The sequence below is a fragment of the Bufo bufo genome, chromosome 3 (assembly GCF_905171765.1).
Source record: "Bufo bufo chromosome 3, aBufBuf1.1, whole genome shotgun sequence".
NCBI classification, from domain to species: domain Eukaryota; kingdom Metazoa; phylum Chordata; class Amphibia; order Anura; family Bufonidae; genus Bufo; species Bufo bufo.
The window spans coordinates 183,341,084-183,361,508 of record NC_053391.1 but is presented as its reverse complement, the minus strand read 5'-3'; the positions used below and the strand labels follow the sequence as shown (position 1 = coordinate 183,361,508).

The following is a 20,425-nucleotide window of genomic DNA, read 5'->3' as shown; positions in this document are numbered from 1 at the left end:
GTAAACGCAGCAGCATTTTGCAGTTTTTGCGCCTGAACTGACATCCCCCAATCACTAGAGAGAGAGATCGGGTGATCTCTGGCATGTCTTCACAGGCCAATTATCAGGAACAAGTATTTATACAAATGCTTATCCATGATTGTCAGTAAGGCTACTTTCAACACCAGCATTTTTGCTGGATCGTCATTGATCAGCAAAAATGCTTCCGTCACGATAATACAACCGCCTGCATCCATTATGAACGGATCCGGTTGTATTATCTGTAACATAGCAATGATGAAATCAGTCATGAACTCCATTGAAAGTCAGTGGGGGACTGATCCATTTTCTATTGTGTCAGAGAAAACGGATCCGTCCCCATTGACTTACATTGTGAGTAGGGATGAGCAAATCGACTTCAGATGCTCCAATGAGCTGAAGTTATTACAACGCGAAGACTCGCAAGACTTCATGTAATAACTTCGTGAATTAATTATTACTGTAAAAAACCTTGATACTGAACTCGGTTTGTTTTCAAGGTACCACTTGGAACCGAACCCAAGTTCGATACAAAGGTTTTTTACAGTAAAGTTAATTCACAACGTTATTACACGAAGTCTCGGGAGATGCAGATACATTTTTTGCGTATGGCGGGGCGGCATTCAATCCTTACTTGATTTCTCCACTTACTTGAACTCATATGGAAGAAACTTCAATTTACCATACATTGGGGATAGTGAGAGGATACATTTTCTTGACACCTGGATTATTAACAATGAGGGAGGTCATATACAGACTGATTTATACATCAAGGAAACTGGTGTGAAAGTAGCCCAAGTTTTCATCTGTAGGTTTTGTAAATCTGCCCCAGTTTTATTTATTAGGCTCTATTAGAAAAACAGCACAAAGTGTTTGAGCTAGTAGAAAGCAGCTTCCCGTACACAGGGCAGCACAACCGCTTTAGGATATGTGAATGAATGTTAAAAAAGAAGAGGGATCCAAGATGTCTTTTTGCAGCTTTGGGCGCTGAATCTACTTTCACAAGAAGAACCGTACTAAATCAGTTTGTGTGATGAAATGAACGTATTTGCAGCTCAAATTTGTTTTCTGAAAATGCTTTTTCACATGAGCGATAGGGAATGAGTCAGGATCTGTTCAGGGAAAAGCTGATGGTTTTGCAGGAAATTCAGTCAGTTTTGTCTGCAATTGTGTTTAGTTTTTTCAGCTCGGATGCAATCACCGTTTTTCACGCAAGCCGCATTCATTTCTATGGGTCCAAGGCTGCCTTAAAAAACACACAATATAGAACATGCTGCAATTTTTTCCTGAACGTAAAGATGACACAAACCCATTGAAATGGATGCGTCAGGATTCATTCAGGATTCTATGCGTTCGCTCCACGCGTTGCATCCGGATGGAAATTAACAAAACTTATTCTTTGCAGGCTGAGTGAAGTAGAAAGGTGCCACAACAAGACATGGTTAATTCCTTAATTTAAATGGCCTAAAATAGGGGGGAAAATGAAATGATTAGGAGTGGTTATATAAATATGCCCATATCTAAATATGCTTTGTTTTATTATACATAGAAAGAGAAGAATAAGTGAGTACTATGCCAAAGCAATGGGAACTGACAAAGCTTTACATGTAAGTTGTCTTTTGTTACTACAACTGTATAGTATGACTTTCATGGATTTATCTTCAAAGTACATGTTAAACGTCTCAATAGTCGGAGTTGTTGCATATATGTATACTGGGCTACACTTCTACTTTTTGTAGTGCTACTGATTGATTTTAACTATTGAATGAGAGCTGCAGTCCATAAGATGACATCCAACCTAATCTGCAGCCTTGTCTTGATAGTTAACGTCAATCAGTAGAGCTAAAAAAAAGTCACAGTGACGCCCTAGCCTTAGGGCTGATTCTCAAGGCCATGATCATTCCGGGAAATACGGCCCCCGTATAGGCCGCATCTTCCAAACCGACCATGACTTCCCTGACCCGGACTGACTGCATCATAGTAATTTATTGCGGTCACTTGGTATGTGATCACAGGTCAATTGTACTGTATCCAGATGGATGGTGAGTACAGTACATTAGACCCCTGATCAGATAGCAGCTAACTGCACCATAAATCCCTATGCTGCAGTCAGATCTGGTCAGCAGAGCCGCTGTTGGTCCACGACATGTGGTTGACATGCCGGCCGTGTTTCCTGGACCTATTTTGGTCATGTGAATCAGCCCTAAATCCTGTGAATGGAGCTTCAGCGTGCATGCACAACCCCCTACAATTCATATAGGTGGGTTACAGGAGTCATGTTCTCATGATCAGTAGAGGTCACAGCATTCGGACTCTGAACAATCAGATTCTTGTCATCTATCTTGTGAATAGCAAATAAGTTTAGATCTTTGATCAACCTCTTTAAGGCATTCCATGACATGTATCCACACCTTAATGAGTTAAGGGATTAGGCTGAAGGTATTGTCTCACTTCAGCAAGTGGCATTTATCATGTGGAGAAAGTTAATACAAGGCACTTACTAATGTAATGTGATTGTCCATATTGCTTCTTTTGCTGGCTCGATTATTTTTTCCATCACTTATAGCTTGTTTTGATAGTTATGACCACCCTTGCACTTGCACACTATAGGAGAGAGACCAACGCTTTTTCCTACAATGTGCAAGCACAGCCACTGCTGCTGGATTGCAGGGTGTTCGTAACCATAGAAACGAGCAGTGTATAATGTAATGGAAAAATGAATTAAGCCAGCAAAGGAGACAGTATGGACATTGAGACAACCGCTTTACACTTATGCCAGAGGGCACTTAGAGACCTACGGTATGGACATGTGTCAGGACATGTTGTATACTTTTTTGCTAACAAAAATATTTTTTCAATTTAGCCTATAAATTTAAGGTGAATAGAACCTGCATGTTATATGTCTGGGCAAATCTGCAAATTTTTTTTTTTTAATTGTCCCCCTTTAGAAAATGCTGAGTACTCCATTACCGTAGGCCTACCCGATGCTCATAACTGTAGTACAGGTGCATTGTAGGAATTCTGGTACTGCCACAACATTCTGATCCCTCCTTAATCTGCTGAAAAAGACAAGGTTCTATAGCATATACTATCTGTATTTCTTTAGAGGTCTATATTATTTTTATTTTATTTTCAATTTAGAAGCAGAGATTTTGCTCTAGGCCAGTGATGGTGAACCTTTTAGAGACCAAGTGCCCAAACTGCAATCCAAAACCACTTATTTATCGCAAAGTGTCAACACGGCAATTTAACCTAAATACTACAGTCCACTATAGTATATCTTCCATGTACTTTATCATTTAGCTATAATAGCTTGCCCACATTCAATGAGCTGCCTGTGTTGTTCACAGTGCGCCCTGCTCTGATGAATGGCATGAAAAGTCTAAGGCATATTGGTACACCATAGTCTTTTTCCAGGGTGTTGGTGCCCACAGAGTGTTGAGTGCCGCCTCTGGCACCTGTACCATAGGTTCGCCACCACTGCTCTAGGCTTTTTTTGTATGTGGAAGACAGTGGAATATTTATTTTCTTAAATTAAAGGGGTTTTCTGAGACATTAATACTGACGATCTATCCTAGGTCATCAGAATCTGATCTGTGGGGGTCTGACACCTGGGACTCCAGCCGATCAGCTATTTGAGAAAGCAGCAGTCGCTCGCAGTAGTGACACGGCTCTTCTCGAGCTTTTCTTAGACTGTGTGACAACATGTTCATATGGACTAGCCAGGAGTAGACCAACCTGCAGCACTCTAGCTGTTGTGATGGGAGTTTGTAGTTTTCACAACAGCTGGAGTGCCCGCAGGTTGCCCACCCTTGGCCTAGGCGCAGCTCAGCCCCATAGAAGTGAATGGGTCTGAGCTGCGATACCAAGTACAGCAGCTATACAATGTACAGCACTGTGTTTGATGAGAAGGGAGAAGGCAGCGGCACTCACAGAGTGAAGGTGCATTCTCAGTCAGCTGATCGGTGGGGTCCCGGGTGTCAATCAGAGACCGATGACCTTTTCAGAGGATAGACCATCAGTATTTAAGTCTCGGAAAGCCCTTTTAAATTACACCTTTTTTACCATTCTTATTTATGATATGTAGTAATTTATGTTTAGTATATGACTACTAAATGGCCTGTTTGTTATTGAATAGCCTGTACATTATGAGGAAAAGAATTGGAGTGAGGAACAGTATTCTGGGGGCTGTCACGCTGCCTACTTCCCACCAGGAATCATGACACAGTATGGAAGGTAATGCGGAGCAAATCAGTGCAAAATTAGAGACTGTTTGTGTTTTTGCAATGTGGGTACATTGAGAAGATTGAAGAACAGACTGACTGTGTTGGCACTGGGACACTGAGTGCTAATGTGCATAGACCCATTTCTTTCTAGGTGACAGGATCTATGATCTGTAATTCTATTAGGATGGAAAGCAAACGGAATGCCTTTTAAAGGCTTCTGTTTTGCATTCCGTCATAATACAAGTCTATAGGCAGAAGAACGGATCCATCCTTCCGTCTTATGGATTCTGTTATTTTCTGTTATAACCGCTAATTATAGAACATGTTCTATTCTTGTCTGTATTGCAGACCATTTCTAGTTATGGGCATGAGAAAAATGCGGATTGCACACAGATGTCCATATTTTGCTGATCTGTAGTTTGCGGACCGCAATACGGACACAGTTGTGTGCATGATGTCTAAGAACCAAGTAATCTGGTTAGAAACACATATGATGTCCTGTTTTATGACATATAAGCCCAGATTTACTAATCCTAAAGATGGCGTAAGCTTAGACATAATGTCTAGACCTCCGCCAGATTTATCACAGGGGCTTGGGCTGGTGCAGGGATAGACTCTTTTCTATGACTCTATACCAACTCGTTGGCTTACTTTTAGACAGATTTTTACACCAAACTTGCGCCCAAATTTTTCACAAATTAGTTCCATTTCTGACGAATCTCTGCCCACTTTCCACCAAGCATGCCCTCTTGTTGACAGTGTAAAAATTGTAGACACCCTAAGGGCCTCATTTATCAAAACTGTCCTTAGTTGCCAGTCGCAGCCAATTAAAGCTCAGCTTTCATTTTTTAAGAGCCCTTTAGGACATGAAAGTTGAGCTTTGATTGGTTGCTGTGGACAACTAGACCGTTTTGCTGTTAGACAGTTTGGATAATGAGCACCTAAATGCGCCAATTTTGCCACTTTTTTAGACAGATTTTTGGCGCAGACAAATAAATCTGGACCATAGGTTTTAAAATGCTCTAATGACCATCTTAGTTTTAATTCTTGTCCCTAGATGAGCGTTGGATACAACTTTCACAGAATCCTAGACTTATTTACGTTAGTAGAAAAAAATCTGAGTATAGATATAGGTACTCTGGAAGGTAAGGGGGAGCAGTATAGTAATTTTGTCGGTCTTTGATGTATGACCAGTTCATTTTTTGGCAGAGATGGATCAGCATCTTTACTGTTGTGCAGGATTTGGCATACTTTGTATTTGTAAATACAATGTCAAACATGGCGTTGGGTACAGTAATTCGTGTATTGAGTAATTATGAATTGCCTAAAGCATGTCCTTTCTCAACAGTGTCATTCGGCAGCCCTGTGGAAAACTTTACTTTGCTGGAACGGAAACCGCTACTCAGTGGAGTGGATACATGGATGGAGCAGTCCAGGCTGGGGAGAGAGCCGCCAGAGAGGTACTGTTTCTACACAATTATTTTTGCTACTTATTAAAAATAATTATACAAGACATTGAAAATAAAAGAAAAAAGTTTATTGTTATGGAGAGACTACAGAAAGTTTTATTGCATGTTCCTTAAGGTGGCCGGCGCAGTGTGCTTGTCTCTCTAATTATCATTAACAAGCCATCAAACATTACCAGGCAGCTTCATCCATAGAACATCTGTACAGACATTTCTGCCGCTCTTCTGACCCCAGTATTGCGAACAGAACCTCTTGTAGAACATTGAGGATGTTGATTAAAATGAAATGAAACACATGAATCTACATTGTTTCTCATTTTCCAAATTAAATGTTTTAATGAGGACCTGGCTCCATTTAGATTGTGTATTTTTTCAGATAACGTCTCAGTTAAAAATCATCTCAACGCAGTTATGTTTTAGAGCCCTCTAGTGGAGTTTGCAGCCAATTGCACTTTCTATCTCACATATGCAATTCTGTATTCTGGCTCCTTCAGTATTCTGTACCTACCCTCTTCATTTTTATTTTTTTCGTATCCATTAATTGCCCCTCCACACACACACGTATATTGTAGTTTTGTTTTGTCCAGTCATTGCTTCATGTTCTTCTTAGGCTCTGTTCACACATCAGCAGCCTCTGTCACATTTGACGAAATGACGGACACTAGGCCAGAACCCGACAGACCCCATTATAAGTTAATGGTGTCTGTAAAGCACTACAAGTGTCTCTAATGTACAGTAATCCATTATTTACATGTTTCTGCTCCTGTGATGGAACATGAAAACTTAACATAAGTGTGAACATTGCTTTGTATTATTTAAAACTGTTTTATTTATTTGTTTCTATAACATATACAACACTTAAAGGAGTTTTCTAGCCTGGAGATATTGATGACTTATACTTAGGATGGGTAATCAATATCCGATGGCTGTCTCAGGCCTCCAACGCCAAAAATGGTACAGTTGATGGAACCAGAAGCACAAGGTTCCATCCACTGTGTAGTGTCCATGCATTTCTGCTCCCATTCAAGTGAATAAACAGCATAGTATGGTCTGAGTTGCAGATATGCCATGTGACCAATGAAGGTGACGTCACTGGCCTATTAAGAAACCATGGCCTCCTCAACAGCATATCGGCAGGGGTCCCAGGAGTCAGAGCCCAGAAAACTGACCTTCTGGAAAACCTCTTTAATATTAGTTTTTTTCCCCTAATTTGTAAGGGACGCACAAATCAGTTTCACTTCAGTGATGTGGCATATCCATGTCTTGTTATGAACAACTTACTTTGTCATATACCAAAGTCCAGACAGATGCTCTGGCAATTAGAGGGAGCATATTGATGATAAATTGATTGCTCTTGCATGAGAAATTTAGATCTCTGACTCCTGGCACAATATAATAGGGAACTATTAAAACTTAAAAGGCTTTTTCTGGATCTGGACATTTTTGAAATCTCCTTTTACCTGTTAAAAAATAGATAGTAAAAAAAAAAAAACTAGAACGGAACCTGTCACCTGCACTACGCTGCCCTCACTGAGGACAGTACAGTGTAATGTCAGACCCACTCATTTCAGCAGTCAGTCACTTCTGAGATGGCAGTCCGTACTTTTAGAGTACTGACCTGCTGAAGCCCGCAGTGCACACCAGAGCTGCGCTGGAGAAGAGTTTGTTGAGGCTCGCTGTCCCCACCTTAACCCGCCTCTGGATGATGACAGGATTCTTTACTATGCACAACAGGTAAGAAATCTGTTACTCATCGTCCATAGGTGGGGGCAGTGAAGATTATTGGACCTATCTTTGTCACACCGCTTGCATGGGGTTCGGCATGTCGGTACTCTAAAAGTACCGACTGCCATCCCAATAGTGACAAACCACTGACAGCGGGTCTGTCACTGCACTATGCTGCCCTCAGTGAAGGCAGTATAGTGCAGGTGACAGGTTCCCTTTATTAATAATATTGCCTATCTCCATTGATTTCATGGGGGAAATGTAATAAGACTGGCGTTTCTGACACTAGTCTTAATAGGAAAGCTTGCTGGCATATGAAGCTCCAAAAATTAGTAACAAAGCACATGCCTATCCATAAATTTTGGCACATCTTTGGAGATCCATGACCCAGAAAAAGACATCTATGCCAGCAAGACGCTGGTGTAGATTTCCGGTGTAACACATATGCATTATGTATCCTACTAAAGGATTTTTGAAAATGGTCTGATCTCTTGAATACAAGCTGATTTAGTTATAGTAACATTCTTTTTAGGTGTAAATTTACTTATTGCTGTTTGCATGCAGGGAGATCAGCAGATTTTAGTCTGTTTTGCATTAAACTGTGCTCAACTGTATCCCAGTCACAGAACACATGTGATGGGTCTGAAGGCAAACTCTAAGGCCCCTTTCACACGGGCGTTGCGGGAAAATGTGCGGGTGCGTTGCGGGAATACCCACTTTTTTCCACGCGAGTGCAAAACATTGTAATGCGTTTTGCACTCGCGTGAGAAAAATCGCGCATGTTTGGTACCCACAGAAGTTCGGCCTTGGGATCGGTGTTCTTTAGATTGTATTATTTTCCCTTATAACATGGTTATAAGGGAAAATAATAGCATTCTGAATACAGAATGCAAAGTAAAACAGCGCTGGAGGGGTTAAAAAAAAATATATAAAATTTAAACTCACCTCACCTTAGTCCACTTGATCGCGGCCGGCATCTCCTTCTGTCTCCTTTGTTGAATAGGACCTGTGGTGAGCATTAAGTGCAGTTACAGGATTTTTGATGACGTCACTCCGGTCATCACATGATCCATCACCATGGTAAAAAGATCATGTGACGTACATGTGATGACCGGAGTGACGTCATCAAAGGTCCTGTAACTGTACTTAATGCTCACCACAGGTCCTATTCAACAAAGGAGAGAGAAGGAGATGCGGCTACGCGATCAAGTGGACTAAGGTGAGTTAAATTATTATTATTTTTTTTAACCCCTCCAGCGCTCTTTTACTTTGCATTCTGTATTCAGAATGCTATTATTTTCCCTTATAACCATGTTATAAGGGAAAATAATAATGATCGGGTCTCACTCCGATTGTCTCCTAGCAACCGTGCATGAAAATCGCACCGCATCCGCACTTGCTTGCGGATGCTTGCGATTTTCACGCAACCCCATTCACTTCTATGGGGCCTGCGTTGCGTTAAAAACGCAGAATATAGAGCATGCTGCGATTTTCACGCAACGCATAAGTGATGCGTGAAAATCACCGCTCATCTGAACAGCCCCATAAAAATGAATGGTCGGTATTTAGTGCGGGTGCAATGCGTTCACCTCACGCATCGCATCCGCGCGTAATACTCGCCCGTGTGAAAGGGGCCTAAGTGCTCATACATCTTCTATAGTTGTCGGCTTGTTTGGCCAGCAGCTGTTCATCCTGATTTCCCTTATACATGCATGCACATATGTGTTTCATTATATGAATCACTAATATATTCTTTGAATTTGCTGTAAAGGTAGAGCTTTATTTTAATTGGAATAGGAAGGGTGATTTGTTTTATACGCTAAGCTTGAAAATCCTTTTTTTTTTTATATTCCCATACAAGTATTTTTTTTTATTCTGCAGATCTAAAATTTAAAGTTCAACCCTAATCAACATTTGTAGAAACTGTTCTATTCAAATCATTATGTGCTTTCATACTGTGAAATTATAAAACTGTAAAATGCATTACTAATACTTACAGGTAATGTGTAAAATGGGACTCATTACGGAGAATGAAATATGGTTGCCTGAACCAGAGAGTGCGGTAAGTTCTGCATCGCTCTTTCAATTCATATAATTAATGGCTGAGCTTCACTCTTTTCTTTGTAACACCATTCTCTGCAGTTCATTATCTACAGCTTCCCTCTAGCTGAACAATGTAAGCAGCGCTCTGTAGGGAGAGCTGATGAAAATTGAAGCTGGTGGAATGCAGCTGTAGGAAAATTGTCCTAATGATTATCATTTGTAAATAAGATATGACTTCATCATGAGCACGCAAGCTAGAATTACAAACCCGTAGCAGCAGATCTTTTTTTCTGTTTCATATATTCTGACATAACTGATTTTACCCAGGATGCATGCTTGACCATGTTCCTATTGCGGATCCACAAAGTACAGGTACATTTCGTGTGCAATCTGCATTTTTCTCAGTCCTATTAACCCTTTCGCTACCAGCGCCGTACATGTATGGAGCGATGTCCGAACATGGCGCCCCCTTGCACGTGCATTGGGCGTCATGGAGCGCAGATCTCTGCTGTTTCATGCAGCAGAGACCTGCGTCTAATTACCGTGACCGGCAATAATGCCGATCGCGTTAATTAAATGCTTCAGATGCCGTGACCAAGTGCAGTCACTGCATCTAAATGCACAAAAACCTGGAAGCTCACGCTTCAGGGCTTGCTACTGATGCCCCGTGTGGCCAAATGGGGCATCGGTACTTACGCTGAACACTTTCAGCCTCGCTGATGAGGCTGAAAATGTTCATACTGCAATTTTTATTTTGGCCACCAAATAGCAGGCCAGGATAAGAAATGAGCAAAATTGACTTTCAATGGCAATTAAAAAATCCTTGAACGAACAAAATGAAAAATTCAAAAATATAATTAATAAGCTTATATATGAACCACAGAATGATCACAAAAAATAAAAAATAAATGTTAAAACATATAAATATTAAATCACCCCCCCTTTCCGTATAATTAAAAAATAAATACCTAAATAACAATAAATATAAACATCATGGGATCACCGCAACCAAAAATACCCATACTATTCAAATTGGAAGAAAAAAATTCCAATACGGCGAATGGCTTAACGGAAAAAAGAGGTAAAAATGGCCGATTTGCCATTTTTTCATTGCTTCTCTTACCCCAAAAAATTTAATAAAGTGTGATCAAAAAGTCACAGACACTCTAAAATGGTATCAATAAAAAGTACAGATTGTTCCGCAAAAAATGAGCCCCTAAACAGCTCAGTAGACATAAGTATGTATAAAAAATGTTATGGGGGTCAGAATATGGTGATGTAAAAAAAAATAATTGAGAATAAAGGGCATGGGTCAGTTTTTCCGCAAACGAAACGCTGTGGGAACAAAACCCGTAAATCGGTTGAGGGATTGCATTTTTCTCCCAATTCCACCCCATTTGGAATTTTTTTCCCGCTTCTCACTACATTTTATGCCATAATTAATGGTGGCATTACAAAGTACCGGAAATATAAAAAAGTTATGGCTCACGGAAAATAGGTAAGAAAAATGAAAAATTCAAAACGAAAAAACCTCCGGTAGCCAAGGGGTTAATAGGAGTGGCTATTCTTGTCCGCAAGAAAATGACGTGTTCTATAATTTACAGGACATATGGATGCGGACAGTACACCGACGACATTTGTGTGCTTTTTATTTAGATTTTTTGATGCACATCCAAAATACGTTCATCTGCATGAGGCCTTACTTTGTGACTCAAGACTAGCACCAGTGGACCCTGTCAACTTATAATGGGGTTCATTGGGGTTCTGGAATTTTTTAGCAAGAATAGTGTTGCATGCTGTCTTTAGTTTATCATTGCGTAAATGACAAACAGGGGCTTTAAATACATGGTGAACAGACGTTACAGTAATTAAGCCAGACTAGTGACATTGTAAGTGAATTAGAAATTATGTAGATAACTGGGTAATTTCGGCACATAAAAATCCAACAGATTGATCATTTAGAAACATTTAAGGCATCTTCCAGAAGTGTTACCAGCCTTTAGGGCAGGAATCGGCAACCTCTGGCTCTGCAACTTTTTCTGAAAGCACAACTCCCAGAATGCTCTATTCACTTCTGTAGGATATACAAGAACAGCTGGGAGTTGTAGCCACACAGCAGCATGAGTGCTGGAGGTTGCTGACTCCTGCTTTAGGGAATATTTACACAAGCAGGTTTTGTGGCTTTTTTAACAATGAAAGGAGAAACAGTTCTGACTAGTGATGATCGAGCACCTAAGTATTCGGGTGTTTGGCCCAAACACATTGCTATATTCGTGTGCTCGGCCGAACACCCGAGTATAATGGAAGTCAATGGGAGACAACCAGGCACCGAAGAGGGGAGGGTGCCTGGTCCATTGGAAAAGATCAGAAAGTGACAGAATCACCACCGAAATGGATCGGGAACATCTGGATGCATCTTGGACTCCCAGGACGCTGCTGGGAACAATGTTGTCCGAGTTGTATGCCACTTTTACAGACTGATAAAAATATGCACAAAACCCCCCAAAAAATCTATTTTACAGGAAAAATTGTTCGGAAACATTCTTTCCTGTATATTCAATTGTATATAAAGTGCAAGTGCTGCAAAAAATTACAAGCAAGAGGCACTCCGAAACAGCCTGTATATCACATAAAGGAGGGCCTCTTTCACATTGTGGTACAATTGTTCAGGTAGTGGGACTCCTACACTTATAAAGCCTATGCACTAAGTGAAAGGGCTGCCAAAAATGACAAGGAACCGGCACTTCAAAACACCCTTTGTTACACATCATGCACACCCTTGAAAAATTATGATTGATGGTCTGCTGGTTGTCACGGGGCGCCAAAGGCTCACTCGGTCTCCCATCAGCCGCAGACCTGCTGCTTAGCTTCGGGAGCGAGGATCTGTGTTTGGCCTTGTTCCCAGGGCGGCTTTGCTAGCTGGGAGGCTCCCTGTTCCTAGGTCTGCCTTGAGAGCCGAGCTGATCACTCGGTGCTTGACTTGTCTGTCTGTCGGTCATGTGACGCTGGCCACGTCACATAATCCTCAGACCCCACTATAAATACAGGCAGCCTGCTGGCCACATGTTGCCTGTTAATTTTAGGTTCCTGGCTATTTGTTGGACTACTGAATACTCACCTGATCCTGTTCCCTGACTATCCTTTGCCTGTTCCTCCTGTACTGCGCATCTCTCCTGGTATCCTGACTCCGGCTTCCACCTGACGATTCTTTGCGGACTCCTGTTGTACTTCGTTTCTCTCCTGGTATCTGACCTTGGCTTTACCTGACTATTCTCTGCTCATTCCTTAGTACTGCTTAGCTCTCTAGGTATTGACCCGGTCCGTTCACATTCCGTTATTTGTCTTGTCTGTCTTCCCAGCACGTATCCTAAGTTAGGGACTGCCGTCTAGTTGCCCCCTGTCATTAGGACTTGCGAGGCAAGTAGGCAGGGCCAGGGGTGAGGGTGGAGCGCAGTGGTCACTATCCTCCCCCCTATGTGTAGTGTACGTGACCGTCACACTGGTGACCTTCAAAAACATTTGGAGCAAGGACCTGCTGATCTGACCATCTAAAACATTAGGGCGAGGGCCTGCTGCCGCATTGGTGACTTTAGATAACCTCTGGGCGATTGCACGTCCCCGTGACGGCGACGATCCATTTGGATGTCTGCCCTATCAACTTTCGATGTTCTCTTCTGCACCTACCATGGTGATCACGGGTAATGGGGAATCAGAGTTCGATGCCGGAGAGGGAGTTTGAGAAAGAGATACCACATCCAAGGGAGGTCAATGGCTGAAATCTGATTGGCTGTTGTCGCCTTGCCACTATTTTTTCCTAATTGTGAACCACCCAGAGAGGGTGGGTCAAGTTATTAAAGTTCAAGAATCCAAGGAATGCAGCAGGCACGCGGCAATTACCCACTCCCGACTCGGGGAGGTAGTGACGATAAATAACAATACAGGACTCTTAAGATGTTAACCCTGTTATTGGAATGAGTAATAAAAAATTACACGGAATGTTACTGCAGTATTTTGATGAGGAAACATTATATAGGAGAGGCTCTGCTGCCGCTTTGTTGACTCTAGATAACTTCTGCCTGATCGCACGTCCTCTTGATGTCAGCGATCCATTTGGATATCTTCCCTATCAACTTTTGATGTTGTTTTATGTGCCTAACATGGTGACCACCGGTAACGAGGAATCATTGTTCGATTTCGGAGAGGGAACCTGATAAACGGTGTGGGGATTTGCTCTGGTAGGCAGATTAGCGGACGCAGTACAGAGGCAAAAACAAAGTCTTTAACTTAAACAGTTCAGTGTTTATTGACACATAAACAAAATGACAGTTCGCCGTCTTTGGTGTTCATTTACACCAGGGCAAGTCCACAGAACAAAAGCATTCACCTTGTCAGCGGTTTTGTCAGCAGCAGTCCACAACAGGTTTTAGGGGCCTGCTTCCCAGTAATGCAGCTCTCAGCCCTTTAGCACGGCACACATCCTTAGATCTAAAAAAACAGAGACTCCACAGCTTCCTTGTCAGATGGAGGATAATCCATCACCAGCTGAGACTGCTGGCTGGGTTTTATATCCCTAACCAAAACCTGGCCTGGAATTTGGGGAACAGCCACCCACCCTGCACTTTGACTGCTCCCAGTAAGAGCCGGCCCGGATCGGCTTTACAGCCACACTAAATAACCAAAAGTGTCAGTCAGCACTAGCTGCCGCTGACACTTAAAATTACTGGCTCTTACCTCACCGAGGCCAGGAACCTCGGTGACACATATCTTCTGTCAATGACGGCCCTTTGCACTTTCCTACAACGGTTACCGCTACTACTTCAAAGCAAGGCAGCATGAGTTGCGGGCCTGCAGGTGAGCTAACCCTGTAAAAGATTTGCGTTGCGGGCTTACAGGTGAGCTGACCCGGTAAAAGATTTTAGGTTCAGGCCTGCTGGTGAGCTGACCCTGTAAAACATTATATGTGAGGGCCTGCAGCTGAGCTGACCCTGTAAAACATTATATGTGAGGGCCTGCAGCTGAGCTGACCCTGTAAAACATTATATGTGAGGGCCTGCAGCTGAGCTGACCCTCTAAAAAGTTCTATGCGAGGGCCTGCATGTGAGCTGACCCAGTAAAATATTTGAGTTGCGGGCCTGCAGGTGAGCTGACCCAGTAAAAGATTTTAGGTGCAGGCCTGCTGGTGAGCTGAGGTGGAACCGACAAACCCAACTTGATTTTGATGGCTGCATTAATCTGCAGGTGACCATGATACAGCTCCACAGATTGCTTCCATCTGCATCTTTCTAAACAATCTGTGGCCTTAGTCTTTTATCCAGACTCAGTCATTGTGCCACTATGTGGCCTCCTCATGCTGCCATCTCCACACCATGTCACCTTGCCACTCATTTTCATCACCATGCTGCTGCTGATGCAGCTTAAAAGGGCCTAAAGTGATCACCAGGCCCACAATTTAATTATGGTTTTGTAATCGATAAACCCAACTTGCTTTTGTGGGCTGCATCAGTGGCTTAGGTAGAAATGACTGGGCCCCACAGCAAATTTTTGAATGGGGCTCCATTCCACAGTAATTTTTTAGCGACCCCTTCCTTTCATGCCGCCCCCATTCCTGTGGCTAGTAAAGATCGCTTTCTCAGACCTGGGTCGGCAGCTGTTCCATCCGTTTTATACACTGTCTATACTGTTACTGTATATAATTTCATTGTGCAATACTATTGAGGGGGCCCTGACCAAATCCTTTAGTCCTCCTGGATGGGCCCCTTCTGGGTCAGAGCCCCAAAGCTGCAGCTTCCCCTGCTTCCCCTATAGCTACGGCCCTGGTCTGCATTATTCTGCAGGTGACCTTGATACAGCTCCACAGATTGTTTCCATCTGCATCTAAACAATCTGTGGCCTTAGTCTTTTATTCAGACTCAGTCATTGTGCCACTAGATGGCCTCCTCATGCTGCCATCTCCACACCATGTCACCTTGCCACACATTTTTATCACCATGCTGCTGCTGATGCAGCTTAAAAGGGCTTATAGGAAAAATTGATTGAAAACATTCTTTCCTGTATATTTACTTGTATATAAAGTGCAAGTGCTGCCAAAAATTACAAGGAAGAGGCACTCCGATACAACATGTATATCACATAAAGGAGGGCCTCATTCACATTGAGTTGCGGGCCTGCTGGTGAGCGGACCCTGTAAAAAAATTTGATGTGAGGGCCTGCTGGTGAGCGGACCCTCTAAAAAATTAAAAGTGAGGGCCTGCTGGTGAGCGGACCCTCTAAAAAATTAAATGTGAGGGCCTGCTTGTGAGCGGACCCTCTAAAAAATTAGATGTGAGGGCCTGCTGGTGAGTGGACCCTCAAAAAAATTTGATCTGAAGGCTATATATGCGAGGGCATTATATGTGACGAATAAGCAATGCATGTTGATATGACGGAAGAGGAGGAGGAGGATGAGAAAAGAAAGATTCAACAATATACCCTTGTTTGTGGTGGAAGGGGTGCATGGGAATACAGTCTATTAACTACATTAAAAACAACACATGTAAAGTGCCTTTATATTTATCAGCATTCCTCTGGTGGAGTCGAGAAGTCATTGTCAATTCAGGCCTTGTTAATTTTTATATGAGTCAACCTGTCAGCATTTTCAGTTGACAGGCGGATACGCTTATCTGTTATAATGCCACAAGCAGCACTAAATACACGCTCAGGCAAAACACTGGTGGCAGGGCAGGCCAGCACCTCCAAAGCGTAGAGCGCCAGTTCATGCCACGTGTCCAGCTTGGACACCCAGTATTTGTAAGGCACTGAGGGATCAATGAGGACGCTGACACGGTCTGCTATCTACTCCTTCACCATCTTCCAAAATTTTTCTCTCCTTGTGGCAGTAGGGGCCACACATTAGGGTGAGGGTGCTGGCGGGGTGTCATGAAACTGTCCCAGGCTTTGGAGAGTGTTGCCCTGTCTCTGTTGGAACTGCTGTGTGTTCCCCTTGTCTCCCCTCCTTGGTTGGCCAAGGAACTACGGACTCTGCCGCCAGCATTGTCAGATGGAAATTTTGGAGCAATTTTCCAACAAGGGTTTTCTAGTATTGCTCCATTTTACTCGTCCACTCCACCAGAGGAATGAGAGATGAGAAATTCTCTTTGTAGTGGGGGTTGAGAAGGGTGAACACCCAGTAATCCGTCTTATCTAAAATGCGCATAACGCAAGGGTCGCTGGAAAGGCAGCCTAACATGAAGTCTGCCATGTGTGCCAGAGTACCAACAGGCAAGACGTCGATGTCAACATCAGCATCTCCTCATCCTCCTCCTCTTCTGCCTATCCACGCTGAACAGATGGAATTAAAGTTCCATGAGTACTACCCTCTGTAGCAGAGGCAACTGTCTCCAGCTCCTCCTCCTCCTCCATCTCTTCATGATCCAATTCGCGCTGAGAAGATGAACTGAGGACGGGCTTTCTATCACCCTGTGTAATGTCCTCCCCCATTTCCTGGTCTGACACATTCAGAACGTGGTCTTTAATTGTGAGCAGCGATCGTTTGAGTAGACACAGTGGGATGGTTACGCTGATAATAGCGTTATCGCCACTAACCATCTTTGTGGATTTATCAAAGCTTTTTAAAACCTCAGAGAGGTCTGACATCAATGCCCACTCCTCTCTTGTAAATAGTGGCAGTTGACTCGAAAGGTGACGACGATGTTGTAGCTTGTATTCCACAAATGCCCTCTGCTTCTCACAAAGCCTGGCCGACATGTGGAACGTAGAGTTCCAGCGCTTGCTCACGTCACACAATAGTCGGTGAGCTGGAAGCCGCAAGAGCTGCTGTAGCATTGACAGACTAGCTGAAGCTGTGGACGACTTGCGGAAATGGGCACACATGGGGCGCGTCTTCACTAGCAGCTCTGGCAAATTGGGGTAGGTTTTGATAAACCGCTGAACCACTAAAATTAAATTTTAAGACGTGGGCTAGGCATGGGATGTGTGTCAGGTTGCCGAGCTCCAAAGCCGCCACCAAGTTACGGCCATTGTCAGACACAACCATGCCTGGTTGTAGGTTGAGTGGCGAGAGACACAGCTCGGTCTGGTCCCTTATACCCTGCCACAGCTCTGCGGCGGTGTGCACGGCCTGTTGACGCTTACCCACAGCAGTGCTACACTGCTTACAGCTAGCGACTGATTGCTGACTGCTGCTGGAGGTGGAAGTGGAGGAAGAGGCGGCGGAGGAGGAGAAGTGGGGGTTGGAGCCAGTAACATAGCTGTTGGCGGAGACCCTGATGGACATAGGGCCCACAATCCAGGGCGTGGGTAGCATCTGTGCCATCCCAGGGTACAACTCACTCACGGCCTCCACAACATTAACCCAGTGTGCGGTCAGGGAAATGTAGCGTCCCTGGCCACCAGCACTTGTCCATGTGTCCGTGGTTAAGTGGACCTTCCCAGTAACTACGTTGGTCAGGGCACGGGTGAGGTTCTGGGACACATGCTGGTGTAAGGCGGGAACGGCACACCGTGAAAAATTGTGGCGGCTGGGGACTGCATACCGAGGGACAGCCGCCGACATCAGGCTGATGAAGGCCTCAGTGTCCACAAGCCTAAATGGCAACATTTCATGGGGCCAGTAATTTCAAAAGTTGCGCATTTAGTATTATGGCCTGTGGGTGGGTGGGTATTTGCGATTGTGTTCAAATGACTGTGTTATGGACATTTGGACGCTGCGCTGGGACATGGAAGTGGATGTTGTTGCTGATGGTTCATGCGAAGGTCCAGGTGCAGAGCGAGGGGCATCCGGGCCTGCGCCTTCGACAGGGGATTGGCCAGCAGTGCGTAACACAGGGGAAGAGGAGGCAGTGGTGTGACCCGCAGACCCAGATTGTGGACCCAGGCATTCGGCCCACTTGTTAGGGTGCTTGGATGCCATGTGGTGGATCATGCTGGTGGTGGTGAGGTTGCTAGTGTTCACACCCCGGCTCATTTTGGTACGGCACAATTGCAATTATCACTCTTTTGTCGTCTGCACTTTCATCAAAAAAGCGCCACACTGCGGAACACCTACCCTTTGGCAAGGTAGATTTACGCATAGGGGTGCTCAGTGTAACGGTTGCAGGCCTGTTTGGTGTGGGCTGACTTCTCCCTTTTGCAGCCCCACTGCCTCTTCCAGCCTGTTGCAGTGCTGTGGATCTCTCCCCCTCTGTACTGCTGTCCTCGCTCGGCTTTTCACTTTCCCATGTTGGGTCAGTGACCTCATCGTCAACCACCTCCTCTTCCACTTCCTCACTCTGCTCATCCTCCTGACTTGATCTAACCACAACCTCAGTGATTGACAACTGTGTCTCATCATCATCCACCTTGTGAATGAATGATTGCTGATCACCACCGTCATCTTCTTGAGACTGTGAAGGCTCAAGAGGTTGGGAAACAGGGCACAATATCTCAGGTCCCTCTTCAAGTGCGCTGGGCGCGAGGGCCAAATGTAATAGTGGCGCTGGAAAGAGCTCCTCGGAATATCCGAGTGTGGGATCACTCATTTGGCAAGCCTCTGCATGTGGGAAGAAGGATGATCAGAGTGAGGATTCGGTTGACCAGACTCTTGGCTGCAGAGACTGGACTTGGTGGAAGAGATGGTGCTTAACCGACTTGAAGCATTATCTTCAGCAATCCAATCGACCAACTGTTTGCACTGGTCCGACTTGGACAGTGTTGTCCTGCGCTGCCCAGCTAAGTTAGACATGAAGCTGGGTACGGTGTATTTTTTTTTTCTGGTGCACTGGCAGCAGGCACAGTTTAATTGCGCCCAGGGCCACGCCTCTGCGTGCACCATCAGCATCACGCCCACTTCCCCGTCCCTTAGTGCTCACCTTCTTCATATTAATGGTTTTGTCACTAGATGTGGCGCAGATTTTTTACAGTCCGCTAAAGACACAGTTTTCGGATGCAGGACAGTATATGTCACAGAAACCCACAGAATATGGACACTATATTAGGCCCAGATTAATGGAATTTGCCTAAAAGAAAGAGTTTTCGGGTGCAGGACAGTATATGTCACAGAAACCCACAGAATATGGACACTATATTAGGCCCAGATTATTGAAATTTGCCCTAAAGAAAGTTTTCGGATGGAGGACAGTATATGTCACAGAAACTCACAGAATATGGACACTATATTAGGCCCAGATTATTGGAATTTGCCCTAAAAGAAAGAGTTTTCAAATGCAGGACAGTATATGTCACAGAAACACACAGAATATGGACACTATATTAGGCCCAGATTATTGGAATTTGCCCTAAAAGAAAGAGTTTTCAAATGCAGGACAGTATATGTCACAGAAACACACAGAATATGGACACTATATTAGGCCCAGATTATTGGAATTTGCCCCAAAGGAATAATTTTCAGATGCAGGACAGTATATGTGTCACGGATGTTGTAGGGGAGAACACCAAAAGACAACAAGAAGGAAGGGAAAAGACACAAGGCCTCACCGCTAGGGAAGGAAAAGGGTCAACACCTATAAAACCCTGCTCCTGGCCCTAACTCCTATCCGTTTGGGCACCTCTCGATGGTAGAGATGCCCATACACAGGAACCTAGGAAACCCTGGTGGCCCACAGATGCCCTAATAGTAATGACAGGGCAGAGACAACCCACTCCTTCCCTGGTGAAGGAACCAGCGTCTCGCTGAGGCCTAGTAAACAACAAAGGTGGGGGGAATACAAAACACAACAAGTGGAAGACTTAACTTCTGCGGCTGATGGATGATGGACGAACAGGACTTCACCATGAACCACACTCCAGCTCTTCCAAAAACCAAATGAAGCTATCCAGAGCAAGGAGTGATGGGTAAAGTCAGACTAAATAGGGGGAGGTGAAGGTCACATGATCCACACCTGAACAGGGGGCGTGGACATACCAGCAACACACAGACAAAGTGAAACCTAAAGAGGCTGTCAGATAACTAAT

General features: G+C 44.0%; 1 protein-coding gene across 1 annotated transcript in view; it reads left to right on the top strand.

Annotated features, from left to right (window-relative positions):
- The window catches only part of LOC120993688 (amine oxidase [flavin-containing] B-like), a 65,812-nt gene that overhangs the window by 23,587 nt on the left and 21,800 nt on the right, over nucleotides 1-20,425 (top strand). Inside the window, exons 6-9 of the mRNA XM_040422165.1 lie at nucleotides 1,568-1,625; nucleotides 4,157-4,254; nucleotides 5,593-5,704; nucleotides 9,435-9,497. Coding sequence (XP_040278099.1) covers nucleotides 1,568-1,625; nucleotides 4,157-4,254; nucleotides 5,593-5,704; nucleotides 9,435-9,497 — 331 coding nt within the window. The remainder of the gene's footprint in view (nucleotides 1-1,567; nucleotides 1,626-4,156; nucleotides 4,255-5,592; nucleotides 5,705-9,434; nucleotides 9,498-20,425) is intronic.